This window comes from Chionomys nivalis, chromosome 2 (genome assembly GCF_950005125.1).
Source record: "Chionomys nivalis chromosome 2, mChiNiv1.1, whole genome shotgun sequence".
Taxonomy (NCBI): domain Eukaryota; kingdom Metazoa; phylum Chordata; class Mammalia; order Rodentia; family Cricetidae; genus Chionomys; species Chionomys nivalis.
Genome location: NC_080087.1, coordinates 99,097,233 through 99,125,034, shown reverse-complemented (window position 1 = coordinate 99,125,034; position 27,802 = coordinate 99,097,233). Strand labels below are relative to the sequence as shown.

Here is a 27,802-nt window from a genome sequence, read left to right as displayed (position 1 = left end):
GGCATACAGACAGAATATTGAGTATATAATAAATAATAATAAAAAGACAGTCTTTTCCAGATATGCCTACAGGCCACACTAATCTAGACAATCCCTCATTTAAATTTCCTTCCCAGGTGATTCTAGACTATGTCTGGAATATAATTAACACCATCACAGCTTCCTTTTGTTAAACTGTTCATTCCTTTTTCCATGTATTGTTTCAGATTTTTTTTTTTAGTTGTCTATGCTTACATGTAGAATATTTGAACTTCTTTCAGACAACTGTTTGGAATTCTTTTCCAGGCACATTTTATATTATAGGCTTTTATTTTGGTGGGGGAGGGGTCAGCAATTGGTGATTATTCAGCAGCTTTGGCTGTATAACATTTCATTCTCATCATCTTATGTTGGTGTCTCCACACCTGAAAAAGAAGCTACCTCTTCAAATATTTCTAAACTATTTCATCAGGGAAAGCCATTTACTAGTCTAACCAGAGTCTGTGGGTGGTTTATCTGATAATAACCTCAGAAGGTTGCTCACAGGGGTCTGTTCCAAGGGGTCATCCTGGGGAAAAAAATGAACAGTAGGCAAAGGTAATAAACCCGAAATACCCTTGTAGATGGTAAAATTCATTGAATTTTTATATAGTCACATAGTCAAAATTATCATTAATTTCAAAACAAAAGAAATTCTGTACCCACAAGGAGAACACGACATCAACTACTGTAGTGATGAGCACAATGTCTTGATAAATCCCCTTCGATCTAGTGCTCAGGTCAACACGACACCCTCCGGCTGACATGACACACAGTGCCCTTTCAGGAACTAAGCTCCATCGCCTTTATATTTTTGAAGATGAAAGTGCAGTCAGTCACTGACAACCAAGAAGGACATGTGGGTGGCCAAGAAAAAGCTTTATTGTTTTAAGCTACTAAGATTAGGGGATAATTTGCATGAAGAACAATGTAGCCTGATATGACTCATACACACATAACAAAAATCTGATGAGAGATTACTTAGGAAAGGAAAACTTTATTTTTAGCTGTTCAGAATCTGCGACTCAGAAATGACTCTGAATGCTAACATGCCTCTTTAAATAGAACAAGTAAAATAGGCCAATTTCAAGTTAGATGATCTCTAAAAGAAACAGAGGACAGTGACTTCACTGAGATGAGAAAGGACACAAGCACTTCATTTTCCACGGAGGCACTGCAGTAGGAGCCCTTCATGGACCGTGTTCTGCTGAGGAGAGCAGGAAAAGGGTACTACACTCATACCTTTTTTTTTTCCTTTTACAGTTTCTTTCTAGAATTCTATCAGCAATTTTCTTTGGTCTGAACTATGATGTCAGAGACTTAGTTCTCCCCCTGACAGTCACTTGCCTTTTGGCTACAATGTATTCTGCTGACGCAGCAGATCCAAGTTTGGTTCCCAATACTCACACTGGCTGGCTCATAACTATCTGTAATTTCAGCTTCAGTGTCCGTCACCTTCTTCTAGTCTTTACAGGCACTGTACTCGCATGCACAAAGCCACATTAGAAACACACGCATGCACACACACACAGACATACACCACCACACCACACCAAAGTAAATCTATAAATACAAACTAAAAAGTTCTGATGTCACAGGAAAAAATGTTTCACTCATGTTATTGTTCACTCAGTATTTATTAACTAAGCCAAAAGTAGTTTAAATTTACTTCAAAGAGAAAGATATTTCTGAAAAAAAAAAAACTAGAACAGAAAGTGCAGTACCAATATTAGAAAAAGGTTTGAGAATTTTTTCTTTGAATTTATTTCCAAAGAAGCAAATGGATTTTGTCTGTTGTCTGAGATTCCTGAATTCTAAGCAATGTATATTTCTATTACATATATTTTTTTATATTCAAATGTGCCACAACTTTACATAGGTTTAAAATAAGCCTTAAAAATATTTTAATAAGATTGTACTAAGAAATTTCTTCTATACAGCCTACTCGAATAGATAAAGTGCTTAAAACCAAAGACTATATACATTCTAAGCAAGCATTTTAAATTAATTTTGGCATTTACTAACTTAAGTACTCAAGAACTTGAGTTGAAGAATCTAGCAAACTGAAAGTCTGTTTCTCAAGAGAACTGTTATCCTCTACCAATGCAGAGATTTTGGAATTTCTGTATTCCAAGAGTTCATGATCCTTGCTTGATGCCAATAACTCATTATCAGCTACACCAATAGTTGCATCTTCTACCAGAATATTTGCCTGGTATGCTCCAACTGGGACTTCAGGTAATCCAATGTAGTCATGATCTGCTACTACCGAACCTTGTAAGAGATAAAGACTGTCTGAAAGAGAGAGATCAACATTTAATCTTAGAATTGAAGGCAAACATCATTTTAAAGTTAAGCATTAAGTGAGGAACAAAACTCAAAGTAATAAAAAGTTATGAATGTTAAAAAAAAAACAAAAACAAAAAACTGTCTCAAAAACCCAAACCAAACCAAACAACAAAAACCAACCTCCCTTCCCAAACCAAACTTCTTACACATTAAACATACACAAAAGCAAACAAAATTATACAAACACACACACACACAGTATTCACATATAAAGAATATAGGACCATCAAATATGTTGAAACAAAGCTTCCTATTTCCTTGAGTGGTCCTTGGTGCACATGATCTGTATAGGACAAAGAGCAGGAGTGATACAGGTTGAAACAAAATTATAGAACTATAATTTTGATAATGATATCCTTAATATGCATATACAAAGCATATTTTTCTGAATTAATAAGGGTATTTAGCCAACTGAATTGCTAAACTCTTATATTTCTAATTTCAGATGCCTTCCAATTTGTACAGAATTCACACTAGTACAATTACATTAATGAGTTATAATATAAAACTATAAACCAGATGAAGATAAAGTAGCCCAAATCTGACTCATGTGGCAGGAATGTGTAGGAAGGCAAGCTCCAATGAAGCAGCTAACCTTTTATTTAAGTTGAATCTGATAGCAAAAACCTCAAGAATGTTCAAGATCTACCTAATCTAAGATCTACTTCATTTACACTCAACAGGGAACTTTTCCTTCTCATTATTTTGTTATACTATAGGAAAATATTCATTAACTCCCTGAAAAACACGTTTAAAATAAGTTGTTAAACTAATAACAAAACAGCAACCTCCTTCAATATAAAGAATACAATAGAAAAAAAAAAGATTCTTCCAGGTCTGATATTCTAAGTCATTACAAAAGGAACTCATCTACCATAGCTGGTTAATGTCAGCATTAATTAGAATTAATGCATTCTTTTTCTGAATTGTCTCCCAAACATGAACGGATTCTCCTGAAGATTTTAATGGTTTATAGAACGCTCCAGTCTAAATGTAAGAAAAGAAGACTAATTGCTCATTTAGATCAGAGATCAGTGGGCATCACACCAGAATTGGTAGTTTGTTTGGGAAAATGAACCCTCTCTAGAAGTTCATACATTTAAAAACTTAAAATTTATGAACTTTAGTATCTCTTAGAAATCCACACTATAAACAGGTGGCATAAATCGGCTTATGTGGGAGTCTCTGTAAAACAGAGAAATGATCTCAGAGAGGCAAGAAGGAAATCTGATCTAGCAGGACTTAGCCTGGCTGGTTCAAAGTTCTAGAGTCTGACACCAGGCAGTTTATTTTAGCCATATTTAAGGCATAGCACATATTTAGAAAGAAGTTTTCTAATAATTATTTAACTCAATCCCATGTACACAACAAAGTTTAAAAAATGTTTACATTGAAACTTTTTATAAAGTAGATATGGTTTTTTACATAAGGATGGGTACTGTTGACTCAGAAACAATCAAGATTAAGAGTCTAGGGAGAATTACTGAGGTAATTCAAATAGCATGCAGGAGTCAGGATTGGTCTGGCATGAAGATTAACAAAAGTTACCAGGCTGTTGTAAAGCACAACTAACATCTCTTGTAAAATGTGACATTGCTCATAAAGATGAGTTGTATTGACTGAGAGGCAATGCTCAAAATGTAGCGCGGGGTGGGTGGGTGGGTGGGGGAGTCTGGGATAAACAAACATAATAGTCTGGTGGATTCGGGTGAAGCCTGGCCCTACAGATAGCAAAATATCACCAGGTAATAAACTACATCCATTTCCAGCATTCTGGGTGGAAAATAGGTAAATACCTCCTTCCTTTGAAGAGACAAGCAGGAGGGTTTAATTGTCCTGTTTTCCTTAGTACTTACCAATGTGCACAAGGGCCTCATACCCTCTATAGGCTTGGGCTCAGACAGTCATTTAGTTCATTATTATGCAAAGTATTACACTTTACTAATTCTCATGAAAGAGTATGTGGTATTCAGACTTAAAATAAAATTCAGAAGATAAATTATTTGTGGGGGAATGAAAGTACACAGAATTGCAAAGGGCAAGAGAATGATGAGCTGCATGCTGGGTGGGAGAACTGATGTACAAAAGGAGCAACTTTGAAAGACCAACTACAAATCATTCAGCTGATGATGAGTGTTTTCACCAAAAGCATCAGGAAGATGAACAAGGGTCAATGAACTTAAAAGGGAGACTATTATTAGAAAATTAACATGGCAGCTTACTTATTGAATTATGCTTAATACAAAAGGTCAGATACTTCATAAGCTCAATTAAAAGGCTAGGTATGATAGAAAGTGTTGTTGAGTTTAAAATAGTCATGAGGAATTCTGTAATTTCAATGTCTATATGTTAGATGGCATCAACACTGATGGTAGACATCATAGCACCTAAGGTATGTTAGGTGATGTCATCGTTAATGGAAGACACCATAGCATCTAAGGTATATTAAGCAAGATGATAGCTGATGGCAGATACCACAACACCTAGAAAATTTACAATGAGTTTTTCAGAGATGGTTGATGAAGGAGGTTTTCTGTAATTTTTTTCATATAAGTGAGTAGGTTAGTTTATCGTAACCCTAGACAAACAGCCAACCCCACAGTATTCTAGGTTGGCTTATTTTAGAAAACTATGCTCAGTAAATATGTATCAGTGAAGAAAATGTATCTAGATGCAAAGCTTTCAGAAGTTGATTTCTTGAATCTGTGCTCAGGGACTTACATTTAGGCTTGTTTCAGTTACTTGGCCTTGGGAAAAAAAAATCTTACCAACATCACCTATTATTAAGAGGGAATATTACACACACACAAACACACATACACAGAGAGATGTATATACATATACATGTAAATATCTTTGTATGTACTTATTATGTATGTATGCTATACAAACACATGCATTTTCCCTTTCCACAAATGATGGCTCTTAAAGTATCTTATTATAACAAAGCCATGCAGAGTATGGATCATACTTATAAGAATTACTGTGAAAATGTTCAGGCCAGTTCGTATAGTAAAAAAATCTCACTCATCCATAAGGACCAAATATGTTTCAATTCTAACTACAGTCTAACTGGACCCAGTTCAAATGTGATTCAAAATAGATTATCAAAATACAGACTCTTTAGGACCTCCCAAGTATACAGATCCAATAGTTTCCATATATTGTTAAATAAAATGAGACACCATGTTCATCTTTTTCTATTTAAAATGTGCTAATAGAAAATTTAAAACTACATGTCATGTGAATTTTGTGTCACTGGGCAACACTGACATGGATATACAAGAATCCCGAGGAAAGGATACAGAAAAGAATGTTAACATTCTTACTTATAAGGCAGGGACAAACACCATATTAAAGGAGTTTTCTACCAAGTTACATTATACAAAATATACTGTATTACACAGTTTTCTTTTCTCATTCTATTGATTCAGTTGTGATTATGATGAAAACACATTTAACAAAGGTAGTAACTTCAACTTTGAAAAGGTTGAATAATGTCTCCAGGTTTTTTGGAACTTAAGACATTTTCAAGACATTTTTACAAACTTTCTCTTATGTGGTTTCAAGGAATAAAAAATTTAATATTAGGAAATAGATATTTAAATTTTTAAGAAGGAACCTATGTTTAATGATCACAAAATTTGAATGATTTAGGTGAATTGGGTTTCTCATTGAGTTAGCTTTCTTATTCTTTATGTGAGGTGTCAAAATAACTAAAATTGTCTGATAATTTTCAAACTTAGACCATATTGCACTTCTAATATATCCTTTCCATGATAAGACAACTGTAATTTGATACTATACTATTATTGTTATAATATCAATAGTAGCTACCAGTAATGAACTGGATGGTCTCTGGGTCTGGAGAGTATGTAGCTATGATGGGGGAGAGTCTTCTGTTTTGTGTTAATTTCATTGGTTAAATAAAGAGACTGCCTTGGCCCTTTAATAGGACAGAAAATTAGGTAGGCGGAGTAAACAGAACAGAATGCTGGGAGAAAGAAGCCGAGTCAGGCAGTCACCATGATTCTCCCACCCGACACAGACGCAGGTTAAGATCTTTCCTGGTAAGCCACACCTCGTGGTGCTACACAGATTATTAAATATGGGTTAATCGATATGTAAGAGCTAGCCAATAAGAGGTTATAACTAATGAGCCAGGCAGTGTTTAAAAGAATACAGTTTCCAAGTAATTATTTCGGATAAAGCTATTGCTGGGTGGGAACGCAGCCCACCGCTCCTTACAACAGAGCTATGAGGAAACTATAATACTAATAATGTGGAGATCATGGGTTGAGTGGCATAAAGCATTAGGACACTATGACATTACGACACATTGTTTTATTAATGAGACTATTAGCTGTCATCAACACAATAATAGTCTCCCAAAGTGTATACCCATTAATCTCTGTAACCAGTGGATATGTAGCTTTACATGGCATGAAGGAATTTGGGTAGTCATGAAATTAAAGCTGCCTCTGATCTGATCTTAAAAACAGTGAGATTATTTAAAAATATTTGGGCGGGTCGAAGGACAAAGGTTCTCAAATGGAAAAGACGGAGATAAGTGGGATATGAGGCATCACAGGCTTTGAGAACAGAAGAGAAGGACCAGGATAAGGAAGCAGCTAGAACAGTGGCTCTCAGCCTGTGGGTTGTGATCCCTTTGGGGGCCACAGGGATGGCATATCAGATACCCTGCTCACCAGATATTCAGATTACAATTCATAACGGTAGAAACACTAGTTATGAAGTAGCAACAAAATAATTTTATGGTTGGCGCCAGCACAACATAAAGGACTGTATTAAAGGGTGGCCACATTAGGGAAGTGGAGACCACTGAGCTAGAACCTAGAAAAGACAAGAAAATCCATTCTCTTCTAGATATTCTAGAAACAGGACTCTACCAATGACTTAGTAACAGCCCACTAATACCCATGTAGGAATTCTAAAGTACGTAAATTTATGGCAATAATGTTTGAAGCACTAAGTCTGTTGCAAATTGTAATGTCAGCAATATGAAACTTGCCAGTGAAAAATTATTCCATAAATAGGCTCTTTTTTTTAAAAAGAATGCAACTAAATCTTTGGTGAAGTAGACCCAAATCTATTATCAATCAAGCAGATAAATTAAGAGCAGACTGTGTTGGATGGGACAGCAGGTCAGCACCAAATTATCCCTTTAAAATGAGATTACGATTACAAAGGGACACTAGTATATTTTTAAAAAATTCTTATCAAAATAAGGAGCTTAAAAGTGTTCAGCATCAAATCAGACAAAACAGCAAACAGGCCTGCTTAAAATAGCAATGGCAAATACTTCTAACCCAGTACTGAATGTGTTAGCTCAGTGTTACGTTCCAGATAAGAACGACGGGAACTTGGCAATATAAGTCCACCTGTTTTATGTTTTAGACTGTGACTCTAACACAGCCAAGAAGTCAACAGCAGTACAGAGTAACATGACAGATATAAAGAGACACTTCAACTCCTTTGGGATATTGGGTTTTTAAATTTATGTCAAATAAAAATGTTTGATGGCTAAAAAGACTGTTTTCATTAAATTCACTTTGGGGACTCTTCAGGGTCAGCTGCTGAGGGAAAGGTATTTAGGGAAATGCATGTTGCTGAGGAAAAAGATGGAATACACCAAATTTCCTTTGTATTTCTGCCAATGAAACACCACACACACACACACACACACACACACACACACACACACACACAAAGGACCAAACACCATTGAAGAACTAGTTCAGAGCATGGTTGGTAGGAAACTTGAAAATAAATCCACTTACAAATTTCAAATGTGTGTGTTCACACCAATAGTAACACTACACTTTTCTTATATTACTAGAAGAAACATTCCAGACAGCTTAAACATGCAGTGAAAAGCATATTGCTTCTATGTAGACAGCTGTCTTCTCTGTTTGTTTCTGACATACTTGGATGGAAATTAGCTGACTTCCATTCTGAATGTCTCTGATAAGAGAAAACTGAAGAATGCTGCATAAGATCTTGATGCAGCAACATTTTATAAGCAAACTTCGTATGAATACATATTATCATGAGAAAGAAATACATTCTGAAAGGGAAGGAGGAATCTTGGTGGGATTAAAGAACTCATACCATCCCTTTTCCCCCACTTAGTGTGTAAAAGGAAGAGTCTATAAACAGTTTTGAAGTGAGAAGACACACAGAATGAATATACTGCCCTCTTACAGGGAGGATGAAATCACCACGTGTTTGGAGTCAGAACAATCTGAGCAACTGGTTCCATCACAAGAAAGAAAAGTACCAAGAGCTATTAACAAAGTGCTGGAGTCCAGAAGTGGGTAAGAACTACTAGACTGAAGAGCCCCATAAGGCCTTCATATCTCAACAAAGGAATTCAGGTTATTGCTTATTGCTTGTTATTTACTTGTGTCTAGTAAGTAACTTGTTTTGATATTTAAAAAATAAATTACATCACCATTAGATGTAACTTGCATTCAAATAATATTAATGCATCATTTTCTTCTGTTTATATAATATTCATTGTACAAAATGAGCAATGATATGCATTGCATGAAAATGTTGCAAAGTACTATGCTCTTTACAGTAAATGCATAATTATAAAATAAGAACCAAATAACATCCTCTCATTTATCTACTTCAGAGGAGTTCAAAGGAGCAAATACAATAGGAAGAAATAAAATAATCTTGAGATGGTGTAGGAGGTTCTTCTATGTGTTGCTTTCATTGGTTGAATAAAGAAACTGCCTTGACCTTTTGGTAGGCAGCATTTCCATAGGTGGAACAGACAGAACTGAATTCTGGGAGGAAGAAAGAGAGTCAGAGAGAGAGAGAGAGAGAGAGAGAGAGAGAGCCGCCATGGAGGCGCCAGGTCAGACATGCTGAATCTTTCCTGGTAAGCCACGACCTCATGGTGATAGACAGATTATTAGAAATGGGTTAAATCAAGACATGAGAGTTAGCCAATAAGAGGCTAGAGCTAATGGGCCAGACAGTAATTTAATTAATACAATTTTTGTGTGATTATTTCGGGTGTAAGCTAGCCAGGCAGGAACTGTGCTCCTCACAACATTGAAGAAGTAAGGGGACTTAATCTGAAAACCGTGTCAAAATATCATTCAAGGTTATAAAGGAATGGCCGTTGGCATAGTCTTGGGCATTATAACACTCCCATAATTATAATATTATAATAGAATATAATAATTATAATTATATTTAATCATATTTATAATTAAATGCATATAATTATGGGAATGCCATAATTCTATGGTCTGATAGCATTCTGAATATTTCACATCCTACACCCTTACTCATCCCAACCTATGACCTAATTATGAAGCCACATTAAAAGGAAATAAAGTTCCCTTATTTATCTCACAATTAGATTCTGGACAATATGTTTGTCTTTGGCAGTAAATAATCATAGCTGCTGTTTTTTCACATAAAAATAAGGCAAAAGTAGCAGATTATTATGCAAAACTGTAGATGGAATCTTTCCTTTTTTGAAACAGGTTCAGCATTTTTCACAGCAATTATGAGAAGTTAATAGAAATCCAAACAAAAATCCTGTTTGTTTTTTATAAACTACTACTACTACTACTGCTGCTACTATATGCCTGCTTATTTTCTAATAAGAAAGAGAAAGAATGGATTTGGGTCGGTGGGAAGGTGGGGAGGATCTGGGAGGAGTTGGAGAATGGGAAGAGGCAATCAGAATATATTGTATGAAAAAATCCATTTTCATCAAAAAAGTTTAAAAAATGTCAGTAAAAGTACACTCTAATCAGATTACTAGCGAAAACTAAAACTCTATCAAATACTATAAAATTTAGAGGAGGAAGCAATTTAACCAAAAAAGAAAAGATTGTTTGAAATTCCAGTCTCTCTTTGCAGAAAAGATAGCACACTTAGAGGAGCTACAGACACTTACCTTGCTCAGCGGCCTCTCTCACATAAGGTCTAAGATGGGACATTTTGATAGGCCTTTTAAGCCTGGTCCCGGTGTTATCTCTCAGGACAGCACATCCACCTTCTGTAATATAGTCTATGACACAAGGACCAATCCATTCAGACTGGAATCGGCCATCTTTCCACCAGTTCTTCCTTTGTCTTAAAACTTCATGACCCACTTTTAAGTGAAAAGGATTTAACTGCTTTGGTTTCTTTTTAACACGCTTGGTTTTGTTTAGTTCATCCAAATTGTTTTTCTCCATCTGTAAATGAAAGAACATCATGACAGGACTTAAGTTTAAATGCACAGGCTGATAAGACTATGGCAGTGGGGATTTGCTGAGCTGTGAATGAATGGAAGGACTGAACCCTAATTAGTTCTTTTTTTTTTTTTTTTTTTTTGGTTTTTCGAGACAGGGTTTCTCTGTAGTTTTGGAGCCTGTCCTGGAACTAGCTCTTGTTGACCAGGCTGGTCTCGAACTCACAGAGATCCGCCTGCCTCTGCCTCCCAAGTGCTGGGATTAAAGGCGTGCACCACCACCGCCCGGCCCTAATTAGCTCTTGATCGAAGTCAGCATCTCTCTCCTCAAACAGATGGTAACCAGGCTGAGTGGCTCTGAGAACTTGCACTAGTAAAAGGACAGAGTGCGAAGCTTCACAGCAGCTTACAAGGATACAGAAACCAGGCCTTCCCAGTCTCTCCAAAGCCATAGTTTTCCCGGCAGTCTCAGAATTTCATAGCTTACAAGCAGACTTCTTAGGGTTGGGAAACATATTCAGTGATAAAAGCCTGATATATACTCGTTAGGACCTAAGTTCAGATTCTGTGCACCCACTGGACACAGTAACACACATCTGTAGCCTCCCAGTAACACACCACATCTGTAGCCTCCCAGTAACACACCACATCTGTAGCCTCCCAGTAACACACCATGTCTGTAGCCTCACAGTAGCACACCATATCTGTAGCCTCCCAGTAACACACATCTGTAGCCTCACAGTAAGGCACATCTGTAGCCTCACAGTAGCGCACATCTGTAGCCTCCCAGTAACACACATCTGTAGCCTCCCAGTAACACACATCTGTAACCTCAGCAGCTGAGGGAAGGGGCGAGACTGGCACACGCAGGTTCACTCTGGTCAGGCTATGCAGCTGAATTAAGGAGCTCCAGTTTCAGTGAGGGACCTTGACTCAAAAACTAAGGCTGAGAGTGAGGAAAACAGTGGATGTCTATTAGCAGCCTCCATACACGTGCTCACACATGTGCACACGCACCTGCACAAACACATTCTAATCTACATGAGCACATACACACAAAAACAATGAACAAGCATATTACTTAACCAAAATAAACAGAACTTGGAAGATAAAACCTTTTATTTTTTTGCTTAAGGGTATATCATGTCCATATACACGAACATGTTCACATGCTGAGATTTTAAACACAATTCCTCTTTTGTAGGGCTTCACAGAACTTTTCTAGTAGACCGAATTACCTGGCCGGCCGACGGTGTCTTGTTCTCCAGTACTGCATCAGCCTCTTTAACTGCAGCTACGATTCTGGCAAACACGCTTGTATTTTCACCAGCCGCTTCATGAGGACACTCCTCCAGCACACATGGATTCCGGTTGAACATTTGGAAAAACGGTGTGTTCTTAGTAGGCTCTGAGCGCGTCACATTGAAGGCAAAGGAAAGCGCTGGCAGGTGTTCATCCCAGGTGTTGGGGTGCTCGGCACAGTATTTGGAGAGAAAGGCTTTGACTGTGCTTGGTGTACTCTCGGATGGATGGACACTTCCAGAAGCATGAGAAATTACAATCTGTTTTGTACCGAACAATCTATACAGTTCTGTATTGATCTGAAATATACAAAAACCAAAACTGACTGTTCAATATTATTCCTCTGGCTTAAAAAAGGTTCCAAGAAACCCAACTCTTGTCTTTCATTGACCACAGGCATTCAGCTAAAATATGTAAGCATTTTGGGTAAAATTCTACTGACTGGGTCCTTACTAAGTGCCGATCAACACATCAGGTGTCATTTTTGTTACTACACGTCAGGATGACTTTATGATGTATTATTAACTCCATTTTAAAGGCACGAGCTTAAGCTTTGGGAGTCTAAGCACCTATTATACATGCACAACAGGAAATGGAAGGGCAGAGTTCCAAACAAACCTTGTGGTCAAGTAACTTTCAATTCAGTAGACTGTTTTTAGTTGTTTTTTTTTCTCAAGGAACCACGAGGCCACGTGACACAGTCACTAAGCCTCTGCACTCAGTTTCCTCATTTCTCAGTTGAGAACAAGGCACACACAGCTGCCTAGGGGTGCTCACGAAGTAATGCTTGTGAGACATCAAATAGTTCTCAATACAGAGTTCGGAATTTATACAATTTAACGGCAATTACTATTGCTGTTATAATACTATTTTTTTTTTTATGGCCAGGACTTCAAGGAACTCAGTATGAGTTTAGGACACTTTAATAGCAACTCTTTTCCTGCCTTGAGGCTCCCCTATTCTCTGTTATTTTCATTTCGTTAACCTTCAGCTAATAAACTTCTCTTTGGAAGAATATTTTCTACAAATAACTCTCAGAATCATCAGAAAGATAAAGTCTCTATATCTCGCGTTTCCCAAGGTCCGGAGAAGGTAGAAGTGGCCGTGTGCGAGTGGTGGCAGAAAAGGGCGGAAGTTTAGATTTCGGCACAAACTCAGCCAGCACAGCTCTCTTTTCTGCCCGCTGTCCTCCCTTGTTATCTGCGATTCAGCCTTACGATGCGGGCTCCAGCAGCCACACTGTCAGCACAAGGCTGACAGTGACACACCAGAGATGGGAAGATGGAAGCTGGGAGCCAGAGTTCCCACTGATGAGCACGGCTGTCCTTCCAACCTCACGCAGCTTACACTTCTCTACTGGAGTACAGAGTAAGCTTTTATTCCATCTGGGTTTAGGAAACGGAGAGGAATTCTCTGTGGCTCGCATCTGACCATGACTCCTCACCCATTCTTATGTGGGAGATGATAATTAAGTCATATGATCACTCTATCATGAGTCGCTTGGTAAAATTTAGATTTTGTGTTTATAAATTTAATTAACTGCTGAAATGAAGAATGAATGAGGAATCTACTTCTCCATGTTGTTTTCCACTTTGCTCTTGCTGACTTCATACATCCTGTGTGGCTACTGAATAACTCAGTTATTTTCAATCTGGAGCATTAATAAAGATTTTTAGTTTATATACCTATTATCATAGTTACCTATATAAATATATAATAAATACACATAATTTTTTTTGTATTTTTAACATAATATAAATATGTCCAATTATTTCATTTTAGCTAATATCATTTTATTATATTTTTATTTTTGGTTGTTCTTAAGCTTGAAGTAAACAAATATTATCTGGTTCAATCATCACATTTTAGTTAGGCTTACAATTACTTAGTAGTAACGTAATAACAAAAATCCTGCTCTCCTAATCTCCAGTTCAACAAATCTAGGAGCATATATTATATACTTGCATATCTATAGCAATTTATATGAATATATTAAATACTCTATAAAGCACAAAGAACTGTGTTTCAGACACTGAGAGTGATACCTGCTCCCAAATGTGAGCACTTTGTCCTACCTGTTCAATGAATTCATCTCTTTGGTCCATTATTATTTTCTGAGGAGGTCCATATAAGAAAAATATATTGATAATAGCTTTAGAAATTTCAGACGCTGAAACATCACATAAAGGTAAAATCATAATCCATTTTGTGAACAAATCGGTCACAATTATAGCATACACATGACTTCTGTCACTTGTATGAAAAGGTCCCATCAGATCAACAGTAACTACACTCCATGGGTTTCCCACTGTGAGAAGGTGCTGCTGAGGTCCCACCAGAACAGTATTTTTTGCTACTTGGCAATGCTGACAAGCATATACCTACAGAGACATGACAAGGAAAACACATATAATTGTTAAAATATTCACGGTAATAGAAATCAGTTTTATAAAGCAAAATCTTAAGCAGCCAACAAGTACTTTGTACTTTACAGGAAGTTTACTGGCATGAGATAGCCCATTGAATAAAGCCTTTTATTTAGAACAACAAGCAAATACCGGTCACTACATCTGTGTGGCTAGTTAAGTCCAAACATCAGCACCACAGGGTCTCCTCACTGCTACTCTGATGAAACGACAATCTCAATGGGGTCTTATTCAAATGGACCATAATCCTGATTCAAATTCAAATAAATATTAAATCAACAGATCTCAGAATAAGTTTTTGATCATTTTGTTTTTAATTAATGCAAAAAGCTTCTACAGCTAGCTATGGTAGCACATTATGTAATCCTTTGACTTAGGATGCTGAATCCAGAGGGTCGCCATAGTCGAAGAGTCTGGCAACATAGTAAATTCAAATACTGAAGAATAAAAAAAAGGAAAGAAACGAAAGGAAGGAAGAAAGAAAGAACATAAAAAAAATCTCTTAATGGGCTACCATGAAGTATTTCATTTTCTATAATTTTAAGCCAGTATGCATGGCTATGCAATAATGTAGTCATACAAATGATATTTCTTCCTACAGTTTCTATTCTAAAGTTCATTCATCCATCTATTTCAGTAATATTTGCTGAACTGTAATTTTAGTCAAATAATATCTAAAGATGCCAGAAACTTCCCTATATCCTGGTGAAAATCCAGGTCTCATGAAGCTTTTATTTAAGTCAGCAGTTCTCAACCTGTGGGTTCTGATCTCTTGGGGTCACGTGTCAGATATCCTGAATATCTGATATTTACATTATGATTCATAACAGCAGCAAAATTACAGGTATGAAGAAGCAATCAATGAAATAATTTTGTGGTTGGTGGTCACCGTAACAGGAGGAACTGTATTAAAGGGTCGTAGTATTAGGAGGGTTGAGAACCACTGATAAGAGGATTAAGAAGAGATCAATTGATTAATTTAGAGATGATGTTATTTTTAAAACATTTCCAGAATTTCACTTAGGAAATTATTTTCAAACCAAGTTCTAAAAAAAATTAAAAACAAAAATAAAAATACAAACCTTCATTATTATGACCAAAATAATTCTTTTTCAAGGTGATAGAAACAGAGATAGTGTTTGTATTCTACATAGAAGCGCTCCTGAAAATGGGAGTGGGCTAGTGAGCTGGGAAAGGGCTCATCACAATCATTCTTGGTGATCGCTATCACTTTCCAACTTAAATGCATTCACCAGTTATAAACAGTCTTATTTTTTAAAATGAAATATTTTTTATATTTGTTTCACTGAATGCTGTGAAAGGACTCATGGAACACTTATAATTTGAGTTTAGGTTACTGCCATTTATATTTGACATTTTTCTATATTTGGAATGGCACAGCACAAAAGTGGAGAATCCATTCTGGGACTGATTTATTATGAACATACTTATTTTGATCATACAGCATATAAAGTCATTCATAATGGCATTAGGAATATTATAGTTGGGGGTTGGAGAGATGGCTCAGAGGTTAAGAGCACGGGCTGCTCTTCCAGAAGTCCTAGGTTCAATTCCCAGCACCTACATGGTGGTTCACAACCATCTGTAATGAGATCTGGTGCTCTCCTCTGGTGTGCAAGCATATATACAGTCAAAACACTGTATATATAATACATATATCTTTCTTTTTAAAAAAGGATATAACGGTTAGCAAAAGAATTTCAACCTCAATTGAATTCTGCCTGCAAAATGGAGATCAATGCTCCAATTCTCAATAATTTCCTATCAAAATATTGAATTCTCTTAGTTTATACTCTACTGATTTAAAATAATTATAAAGAGGAATAAATTTACCTTTGATTTAAATGTTTTCTTAGTTCAAAAAATAACATAGAACGTATTTACACCATAGGTGATATGTACATCATATTTTAAGCAACAGTGAAAGTTGTATTTATTAGACAGACAATAAAAAATTTCTGAAGACACAAGCCATACCCACTGTTTGACGTCATTGGTCACAGAAGTCCAGTAGTAACTTGACTCCACCAGAGTTAGAGTTCTGGATATTCCATGATGAACACCAGTGCCATTTTCATGGCATTCTCTTAGGACTTTCTTTTTTTCCTCGTCTGAAACAACTACCAGACGATTTTGTTTTCTGTCTTTTCCAACATAAAACAGCTTTTTGTCTGAAATGAATGACATAAAAAAATATGTGTAATTTCAAAGCTACAAAATGTTTAGGCCATTATAGACTTAACTTAAAACCATGAAGACGTTTAGCTTTATTTTTACAAAATCTTTCTTTGAGACAGAATATTCACTTTCAATGCTATTGTCATGCATTCTGAAGACCAGAAGGACCCTTAGGTGCTATACTTCTGGAGGAACCAATAGAAATAGAGTAAGCATATCACTAAAGTATGTGATAACTATGAGAATATGAAATGGCCTGTCTATTGGAGTACTCAAACTAGGGAGAAACTTGTGACAAATTAGGGAGTAACTGACAGTGGCTTAGGTTATAAAGTGAATTCTTTATAGATGAGAAGCTTTGTGATACAAAATGTTCTGAAAAACTCATTATAGCTGTTCTCTGTAAGCACCCCATTCCTTCCCTTGTTCTGAGTTGAGTAAAGGGAGGAACAGCATAGTGAGAGGTACACGCTTCTCAGCTCTCCTTCCCTTCGAGGGTATCTAAGCGGAGGAACAAGTAGGGGACAGGAGAATCATTAATTATCTCCCCAGTTCATATGGGGTAGCTATGCAGACTCCAGAATACACCATTAAGATCCTAGGGTGATTAATAAACACAGAACTTAAATTAGAAGTTAGGCAACTGGAAAGCTGAAATCCTATCTTACTCATTAGTATATCCCTGGGCCTAGAATAAGATTGGTATACCAGAGAAATTCAACAAACATTTTAAATGTGAATGATTAAATGAATGGATGGATGAATGAATGAATGCACCTCCACTTTAGTGTAAGAGGTCTGTCTATTGCTAAGAATAGGAGTTACTGGCAGGAAGCTGTATAGGGAGACATGAACAGGCGTTGATTTATAACTTTAGAATTTACAACCTTATATTCTGACCTGATTTGGAAGAAGCCTAATGCTCTATCTCTAGGCAGAACTGCTATTAATAGCACCAACACTCATTTGGTTATTTTGACTGTGCCTTCTAATTACCTCATGCTCAGTTTGCTTTCTCCAATGAAGGAGGCGGAAAGGAGGGAAAGCTGTCATAAGCTCTCATAATTGCCCTGCTGCTTCTCAAATATTTAGTGTACTGATGGAGTGTCAAGGCAAGAAAACAAACGCAATCCTGAGAATAACTAATGACACAGTGTGGGGGGAGGGGCAGGTATGTGGGTAAACTCAGCTAGGAATACAGAGTCTTCCATTCTTTTACTTAAACAAGCAAGCAAGTTCATTCTGTTAGCATTATCATACTAAGCATCAACTAACTTCCTCAACACCTTGGCATCAGTGCCTGAAGGTCAATCAAGGAAGTATCATTAGATGGCAAAAGCAAGAGAAAGTAATTTTGTGATTTTCATGGTTATTTCTTTTGATCTACAATTTAATAAGTCATTTCTTTTCTATATTTGCTTTTTTTGTAAATTATGTGTACATGTGTGTGACTATGTGTGGGTATGTGCACTTGAATGCTGGGACATGCCAAACTAGAGGCCCAGACTCCCTGGGAGCTGGAGTTAGAGATGGCTGTGAGCTGCCCAACACAGGCCCTGGAAACTGAACTCGATCACTCTGTGCTTTTAGCGGCTCTCCAGCCGCTGAATCGGTCTTTTTCACGCATACCAGCCTTCAGTTAGCTTTACTGTGATTTTATGTTACTTTTGAGCATAACCTTCTAAAAATTTAGCAGATAACTGCTTAGCAATAACTAAATACTAGAGAATTTCCCAGGGTCCTACACACACACACATGGGAAGTAATCTATAATTTAAGATTTAGGCATTAATTTCACCTTTGAAGACAAATTTCTTTGCTGCTCGTCTTATGCCGCTTCTCTCACTTGACAGTGTAGTTGGATGATATTCACCTGTGCGCTTATAGTAGGCAATCTGCTTAAGATGAAGGTCACCATTTTTCCCACTACGGACCATCGTGAACCTAGGTAAGATTATTTAAAGGCATTACTTAAATGACAGGCTAATTCCACTGCTATTTCAGTTCAGGCTTCTGTCACATTTCTGCTTATGCATGAACTGAGCATTCCCAGAATATTATCTGCGAGGGAGATAATTGCGGTACAGAATGGGGACAGAGTGATGCCTACAAACTAAAACATCTGGATGCCACTTTTGAGATTCATCAAGACAAATTATCTTGTCTTGTTTCATGAGATGTAAGAAATGCTGAATATTTGGAATACAAGGAAGAAGAAGGAAATGAGTCCGTATACTTCAGAAGTTCAACTGGAGACTCTTGTTGGCATCCAAAGAAAAGTTATTCACAAAGGTTGGCTTTGTTATGTAATATTTAAGGAGAGAAACACAATCTCACATTACTTTTAAATGCATTCACATTCAAGATTATTGCAAAGTAAAACAATACTCTACTGAAATCACATTTAACATCTTTTATAAATGCTACAATTAAACGATAGCCATTTAGCAACCAGATTCCATATGCTCTGAACCATATATAAACCTAGCTTTCCTTTAATGAAAGCGCCCCTTTCCATTGTGAACTTCCACTGATATGGAACCTTTTTAAAATAAAAGAATTTTTTCCCCACATTTTCATTGGCAAGAATGACACTATGGCAGTTATGTAGTTGCCAATCAACTCAACCATCCAAACTCATTTTCAGTCTTTCTTTTCTGGCTGCCATGTCCTACGAGACTGACCTTGTGCAGACATATTAGCTGTTTTTCAATAGGAATTGCCCACCATAAGCAATGATAAGGGGAACCAGAATGCAGAAGAGATCAGGGTAGTTAGCTGACCTCTCTACAGAGTCCTGCTGAAAGCCTCTTACCCCTATCCTTTCTCTCACTGCAAGTTGACCTCCTTTCTCTCTGAAACTTGAGTCATAGAGCAGTCATTTTCCTCGGTGCTGCTAATTTTCAGGTTTCTTTCTCTCCACACCTCTTAAATGGTTCCTTCAAAAGTCACAAGAATGTATTTTCTGTTTCTTACTGGAACTCCAATACAATTTCAATATTCTGAAGACAACATGGATGTTTGCCACTCATTAAAACAATCTAGGGATTGTGATGACTGATCAACTTGACACACCAGGGAAGACGGAGCCTCAACTGAGAAACTACCCCCACCAGGTTGGAGGCCATTATACTTTAAAGACTCCATAATGATAAGACAGTCCTATCAGAACCCACAAATAGGTTAATTCAGCTATAATGTATTATCAAACAATGATTTGAACTCACCTTTTTGGAGACAGGGTTTTGAAGTAGCTCAGGATTGCCTTAGGACCTATCACCCTTCTCCCTTGGAGCCCTAAATCTTAAAAACAGAGGCACACATTGCCGTACCTTGCATGAGCCCACTTTGAACTGGAGATACTAGTCATTTTACAGTAGATGACTATCCTTCAAACAAATGACGAATGTAGCTATCACATTTTCTAAAGCATCTCTAAAAGAATGAACCACGACAGGGCCCATAGTCAGTGATACAGTGCTTGAAAGGACGTATAAGGCCCTGGGTTTTAAACCTGAGTCCTACACATATGCACAGTGTACCCATACACACACAGACAGACACACTACCAAGTACAAATTTCTAGCACAATGCCAGACACAAAATTGGAGATACAATAATGTTAACCCTCATGAAGTTTACACTATAGTGGGGCTGGAGATTATTTTGAAAGCTAAACTCAAGCTGCATTATTCATAGTGGCTGGAAAATACTAACTGGAAAGGATCCAAGTGCCCAATGACAGATATATAATCAAAATATGGCATGTACACATACCAAACTATTACTCTGCCTTAAAAAAGAGAGGGGATTCTAACACATGTGAAAATATAGATGAATCTTGAGGACAGCATGCTAAATGAAATTTTTAAAAAGACACATATTGTCAAATTAACAGAAACAGACATTAGAATGGTGGTTCCCAGAACTGAGGTTACGGGTGGCTGGTAGATACGTTCAGTTTCACACTTCCTTCTCTAACTTAGAAACATGCTTGGCTGTGGCAGTAATAGCCTGGAGCCAGGACACTAGAGCTTTCCCCTGGGGTCCTGATATAAGGAGGAACATAGTTCCTTCTCTAAAGCCTGGAATATGCTTGGGTCCAGGGATAGCTGCAGCTTCAGATCCTGAGAACCCAACTTCCGACTGTATGGAACCATGGCGAACAGTGCCAAGGCCTCTGTGTGCTCATTCTGTGATTGTCTTGGGATACTCGGTGTTCCCTTTGTGCAACATTGCTTGATTAGCCTCATACTGACTTAGTCCCATTGGGTGATAGCTTTTGACTGACACTGTCCCATTTCTCCCCTAAAACCTGTATATAAAATGCTGTACTTTGTAAACTTGCTTGGCACAAGCCAAGCACTTATGCAAGATCCTGTGACCCTGGCTTTCTTATCTTCTCATCCTCTGGTCCTCCCACTTAAGACCCTTTCACTGAAGAACAATCTGTTGGTCCAGGTCAATATGATGATTACTTTATTATAATCTAAAAAGTCAATTTTTTAAAAATAAACTATGTTTTAAATAGCTTACAAAGGGGGCTGGAGAGATGGCTCAGTGGTTAAGAGCATCGCCTGCTTGTCTAAAGGTCCTGAGTTCAATTCCTAGCAACCACATGGTGGCTTACAACCATCTGTAATGAGCGATCTGGTGCCCTCTTCTGGCCTGCAGGCATGCATGCAGGCAGACTGCTATATACACAATCAATAAATAAATCTTTTTAAATAAATAAATAAATAAATAAATAGCTTACAAAGTAGTAGGCTTCCTTTATGTATTTTTCATTCCTACTTAGTTTCTTTTGACCTTACCTCTCATCTACTTCTCTCCTAAATATACCTAGTCCTCTTAAGCCTTTCCACCTTGGTTAGTCTCTTTTCTACTTTTATCACATGCATTTACCATCGCTTAGAACCTCCTTCTCCCCCTCTCAGGGACTCCTTTCTGCTTTCCTGTCTCCTAAAATTAGAAGCTAAGAAGAAATGGCTCAAACATGGGAAAACACATAATATTTGTCAACCTGAAGTAACTTAAGACAGTATTTTCAATTAATTCCTTTCGTTTGTTTTTGAAAATTTCTCTTATGGCTGAACAAAATTCTATGATATGTATGTGTGGTGGTTTGAAGGAAAAGAGACCCTCAAAGGAATGGCACTATTAGTAGGTGTGGTGTTGTTGGAGTTGGTATGACCTTGTGGGAGGAAGCGTGTCACTGTGGAGGTGGGCTTTGAGGTCTCAGATAGGCTCAAGCCATGCCCAGTGTGTCAGACCAAACCACATCCTTTTGCCTGTGAGTCAATATGTAAAACTATCAGATCCTTCTGTAGTACCACATCTGTGTGCACGACGCCACGTCCCACCATGACGATAATGGGCTAAACCTCTGAAATTGTTGGGAGCTGTGAACCCCCAGATCCTAAATATCTTGTAAAAAAAAAAAAACTTATTTTCCCCTGATCTGAGTGCCTACAGTTGCTCTGAGCACGAGACCCTCAGGCGTTCCTGATGACAGGGAATGGTTTCTGGTGCGTTTGGCTGGGGTGTGGCTATCTCTATATAAGCTGCCCCTGGATACAATAAAGGGAGTATTCTTGGGGCATTCCTGTTTCAAGGATTTTAGCATCAAGGATGACCTGTGTTTCTGGCTCTGTGTGTCTTTGTGTGTCTCAATTTCCAGCCCCTTGCCTGGTTCATGAACGTTATGGCGGCGCATAGAGCGCAGACGGGCATGGTGCTCCGCATGGAACTGTAAGCACTCCACCACAATGAAATGTGTTTTGTAAGAGCTGCTATGACCACGGTGTCTCTTCACAGCAATAGGAAACCTAACTAAGACAGTATGTTCTACAGATGCATTACCCACACTCTTCGATGGACATTTGTATTGATTCGCTTTCCTTACTACTGTGAATAGAAGAACAGCAAGCATAGATATGCAAATACCTCTGTGAAAAGATACAGAGACCCTTGGTATGTGCCCAGAAATTACACAGCTAGGTCATACAGGAGTTCTGTCTTTAGTTTTGTGAGAAGCCCCCAAGCTTATTTCCATTGTGGCTGGACCAGCTTACACCCCCACCAAAACTGAGTAGTAGTTCCCTTTTCTCACATCCTTGGTCTGCTTTTGTTATCACTGATTTCTTGATGCTGGCCACTCTTACTGGGTAGAGGTGGAATTTCAAATTTCTTTTAACTTGCACTTATCTGGTGGGTAAAGACGTGAGACAATTTTTTAAAAAATGGCTTTATTTGTATTTCTCTTTTGAGAGTTTTCTGTTCTATCCTTAAACCATTTATAAACCTGGATTATTTATTATTTTGATTTATTTGCATCTCTAGCAGATGTGTACTTCTTCGGAATGATGTCCCCACATTGTGCAGGCTATCTCTTCACCCAACAGCTCCCTTTGCTGTGAAGTGGCTATACTGGTTACTTTTGTCATTGTTGTTACAAAAACCCTGGCTAGGGCATCTCAGGAAGTACTGGTTTATTCTGGTTCAGAGTTGAAAAGCACGAGATCATGACAGGGAAGTCAGTCAGCGGAAGTGAGGCAGCCGGGCACACTGCATTCTCCTAGCAAGTAGAATACTATGAAGGTTAGGACTGAGATGCCATCATACTAGGGCTTCCCAGCTCAACTAATTCCATCTAGTTAATTCCTCAGAGGCGTTCTGAGACGTTTGCTTCCCATGTCATTCTAGACAAAGCCTGTCAAGCTGACAATACCAACTATTGCAGTGTCATTTTTGATTGTTGGCCTAATTTCCTGAGTAACTGGAGAACTACACAGGAAGTCCCCACATACGCCTATATCCTGATACCTTTTCCCTACCTTTTCATCTGGCAGTTTCAAGAGTTTTAGGTCTGATGTTGAGATCTTTGAGACACTTGGAGTTGACTTTAAGCAAGGTGAGAGATAGGATCTAGGCTTCATTTTTCCATGGGAAGCTTTCCAGTTTCCAGTTCCACTTGCTAAGGAGGCTGTCTACATTACAACAAGAATTTTTGGCATCTCTGTCAAAAATCTCTTGGCTGTAGCTGCGTTGGTTCAAATCTGGAACGTTAATTTTGTGCTGGTACCATGCTGTTTTTATCACTATGGTTCTGTAATGTAACAGAAATCAGGCACGGGGACACCTTCCACTTCTTTACTTTTGCTATATGGTGATCCCATCTACCCTTCTTTATTTTTGCTCAGGATTGGTTTGGCTACTCTGAGGGCTTTTGTGTTTCCAAGTGAGTTTTGACTTTTTAAAAGTATTTCTGTGAGGAATGGCATTGGATTGCATTGCTTTTGGTAAAACAATCATTTCATAATACAGATTCTTGTAATCCAAGAGTATAGCATAGCATAACATGGGATTCTTCTTTTATTTTTTTGATTTTGTTTTGTTTTTTTATGCAGGGTCTCACTGTGTAATTCTACCTGATCTAGAAATGTATATCAGGCTAGCCTTCATCACACAGAAATCTTCCTGCCTCTGCCTCCCAAGCACTGGGATTAAAGGCACAAACACAGCAGGCTTTATTTTAAGGTTCGTGTTACAAAGCCCTTTCACCTCATTGGTGAAGTTTATTGAAAAGTTGTATTGTTAAGCTTTAGACAACTGTGAATGGGAACATTTCCCTGCTTGCTTCCTCAGCGTGCTTGTTTATCATACATAGGAGGGCTACAGATTTTTGTATGTTAACTTTTTATTCTGTCACTTGCTCAAAGCGTTTTAACCAACCTATGAGTTTTCTGATGGGAGTCATTATGGTCTTTTATGTATAAAATCATTATATTTGTGAATAAGGATACTTTGACCTCTTCCTTTCCTATTTGTATCCCTTTTATTTGTTTTGCTTATCTTACAGCTCAAGAAAATAAGTAAGCACGTAAATAAATAGGAGATTTGGCTTTCATGAAAGGCATAATCCAAAACAGTTAGTTCTAACACCAAGGCTACTACAGGCCATTCATTGGAAACAGAGGAAAGATATAGTGGTAGATTATATATATATAAAGGTATATAAATAAAGCTTACTGAAGATCAGAGTGCAAAGCAGCCACAATAGTCAGCCATATAGGCCAGGCAGTGGTGGCACACACCTTTAATCCCAGCAGCCACACTAGTCAGCCATAGCAGCCGGGCAGTGGTGGTGCACACCTTCAATCCCAGCACTAGGGAGGCATATAAAACAGGCGGAGACAAGTTTCACTCTCAGTCTCAGTCTGAGGATTCCTGGAGGTAGGATCTCCTACTTCTGTCTGAGGTAGAGGTAAGAGCCCCTGGCTGATCACTTTGCTTTCCTCATCTTCAGCTTGAACCCTAATATCTGTTTCTGGGTTTTTATTATTCAAGCTACAGAAAGAAAACTTGCATGACTGGACTGAAGGCCTAATATTCTTTAGAATATGGGACAACATTTAACACAAATAAAGAACACAGGAGTGAAATAACTCCATTAACACTCCAATTCCCTTCCCATTGATCTATAATGTTAATGCAATCCCAGTTTGAGGAGAATTGGCACATTAACATAGTTACCTAGTTTTTTTTCTTTGTTAGGAAGGGAGGGACTTAGAGTTTTTTTTTTTTAAATATTCTAGACAGAGACTTTTTTAGACATTTCAGAAAGAAACAATTTACTTCCATTTTACCCTCTCTTTTGTAAAACCCAGTAAGTTAACTCTAAATTGATATGTAAAATCAACAGGCTCAGAAGAGGTGAAATGACTGTGAAAAATGACAGATATAAGAATTTTCACAGTGGATGACTTGAAGACTGTGCTGCTGGTAAAATGATAACTGTCAGTCCATCAGCCAGAACAGTATCTAGAAACAGACACTCAGATATTGCAAAATAATTTTTAACCACGGTCCCAAAGAAATGAGAGTTTTCAAGAAATGCTGGACCAATTAAACATCCATATAAAAACCCCCACGAACTTATATCTCACAGGACATGTAAAAATTAGCTCACAAATGGCCACAGACCCATACTTAAGGGCTAAAATGACAGCATTTCCAGAAAAGAAAAACAAAATAAAATAAAACGTTGGTGAGTTTGCTAGACTAAGGAGTAAGTATAAAGTGTCACTTCTGAAGGAAAAGATTCAAACCTCTTTTTAAAGACACTGCTAAGAAACGCAGCTGAAGGAGAATATTTGTAGTACCGATCTCTGACAAAGGATTGATGAAGAACTCAAAGCCTAACAAGAAAGCAAACAGCTTAACGTTAAACATGGGCATGAAGTTTACCTTCTGAACCAAACATCTACAAAAGGGGTATCATTAATGAGCACATGAGAAATACTCAACATCATTAGATAAAGGACAATGTCCAGGACAGCCACATAAGGACATGAGTATACAAACCCAGGCAACAAAACCCAGAGACCTGAGCACTGTTGGTGAGAATATATAAGAACACAATTAGGGGGTGTTTGGAAGGCAACAACTGGGAGTAAGAACTTCAGGTGTGTGACATTTACCTAGGTCTTAGTGACCATGTTGTATGTGTGTGGGCGGGGGGCATAATAATTGTCCCTCCTTTTCCAAAACCAAAAAGATCAAGATCAACGAAATAATGGATTTCAAAGTCTTTTGTAAATGGTAAAATGATATATAGTCATTGTTATAAGTTTTCAATCAAGTTGCTTAAAGCAATAGAACTTTGTCAAAATCGTTCAAGAAATTTAAAACCCTTTTATTAATCTATTTAATATTTTAGAGGAATATCTATGTTAATAGTAAAGTTCAAAGACCTGGCAAGAGTATTACTTGCTTTTTTTTTTTTTTTTTTTTTTTTTTTTGGTATCTGTAGCCAGTGTTGTCCTGGATTCCTGGATCCTGGAATTCAGTAGGTAGATGGGGTTAGCTTCAAACTCATGGTGATGCTCCTGCCTCAGCCTCCCAGTGTATATACTTTATCATGACTTAAATTACTATTTAATGTAGTCCATCAACTGCTGGTTCTTAAGACAGAGACAAATGTAAAAGAGAAACAGTAACTGCGTAAAATGGAAAGAAAATCATACATATAAAGAATATTTTACAACTTTAAAAAATATTCTTATATTTTCAAGAACTCAGACGTTAGAAAAGGTATTGAGGATGGCTCATCACAACTTTCACTGTTGCAAGATCATCAGAATACTTGGTTAAATTTTTTCACACCATGCTTCGTGTACATTACATAAAACAAGTATTTTTACTGATACTTATTGCTTAACTTCAATAATTTTATCGTGTGTATCTAATAAAATGAGAGCGATTAAATATCCCTTTAAATAAGGATTTGTTTCCTCATACCATTTCCTACTAACCACGAAGCTATCGTTAAAATCAGTGGAAGGCAAGTTTGTGTTCCAACTTAAAAACACAAAGCGTGCAATGTTTTAATAAACACAGTAATTCGGGATGAGAATTCTGACATATGAATTACTCTAGTTTAATCTCTGAAAACTGAACCAGCACAATTTATGCATTAACTGGGACGCGGCGGAGAGAAGACTGGGGAGGCAATTCTCCAGAACACTCTGTAATCTGTCTCACTTAAGGGTACACAATTAACAAGAAATCCCTTTACTTCCAAAATCTGCCGCACAGGACAAAATAGACATGAGGTCTATTTTGAAAATTCTCAACCGAAGTTCGAAAAATCCACGAAAGAATTCAGTGAGATTTAAAAGGGTACGTTTCCTTTAAAGCTGCGTGTTGACTCCCCCATGAGCTTATTTCTTCACTTTGGTGAAGGTTTTCACCAGGATTCAGGGTGAGACTTCTCCGGCGTCAGCCAAGCGGCCGAGTGCAGTTTTGAATGCTGTCAAGCATTCGCAGCCGCCAGCGAGGGAGCGTTCCGCAAGCATTTGACAGCTTGTTAACTGGCTCCCGAGGGCAAGGTCCAGCTAATCCTTGCATAAGCAAGAAAATGACCGTTGACAACTCAATCACACAGTCGCCAACTCCCTGAGCCCAACAAGTCCTCGCCCCTTTGCAGCCAGCTTCCGCTCGGCTTGCAAAACTCAAGGCCCTCCAGCCCCAACGGCGCCTGCGCGAAACAACCACCTCGTCAAACCCTTCCTTAGAGCAGACGAAGGGGTCCGTTTTAAAGTTATTATCAGCTTACGTCTCGCTTTAAAAAAAAGGGGGGGGGTATAACAGAACACACTAGAATGACCACTCACCGAAGTGGTCCTAAATGCAAACAGCAGGTTTTAACTTTCCTCCCGCGACTTATCTGGTGCTGCCGGAAACGGAACTACCGGGCTCGGAGTTTGGCGGGGGGTGG

General features: G+C 37.8%; 1 protein-coding gene across 1 annotated transcript; it reads right to left on the bottom strand.

The window, feature by feature from the left end:
- Window positions 1-902: 902 nt before the first annotated feature.
- Gin1 (gypsy retrotransposon integrase 1) lies at window positions 903-27,802 on the bottom strand. The gene is made up of 7 exons (XM_057762146.1): window positions 27,699-27,802; window positions 18,320-18,465; window positions 16,321-16,514; window positions 13,972-14,277; window positions 11,833-12,195; window positions 10,316-10,598; window positions 903-2,313 (listed from the first exon to the last, which is right to left on the bottom strand). Exons 2-7 carry the CDS (start codon window positions 18,456-18,458, stop codon window positions 2,039-2,041), a joined length of 1,560 nt encoding a protein of 519 aa, XP_057618129.1. The 5' UTR covers window positions 18,459-18,465; window positions 27,699-27,802; the 3' UTR covers window positions 903-2,038.

Bases quoted from the DNA above. Each gene is read 5' to 3' on its own strand.
- Gin1 (XM_057762146.1), bottom strand. From the start codon at position 18,458: ATGGTCCGTAGTGGGAAAAATGGTGACCTTCATCTTAAGCAGATTGCC. The intron at 14,278-16,320 runs GTATGGCTTGTG...ATGTCTCTGTAG, and splicing joins CCAATGACGTCAAACAGTGG to GTATATGCTTGTCAGCATTG. The intron at 10,599-11,832 runs GTAATTCGGTCT...TTTCATTTACAG, and splicing joins AGACACCGTCGGCCGGCCAG to ATGGAGAAAAACAATTTGGA.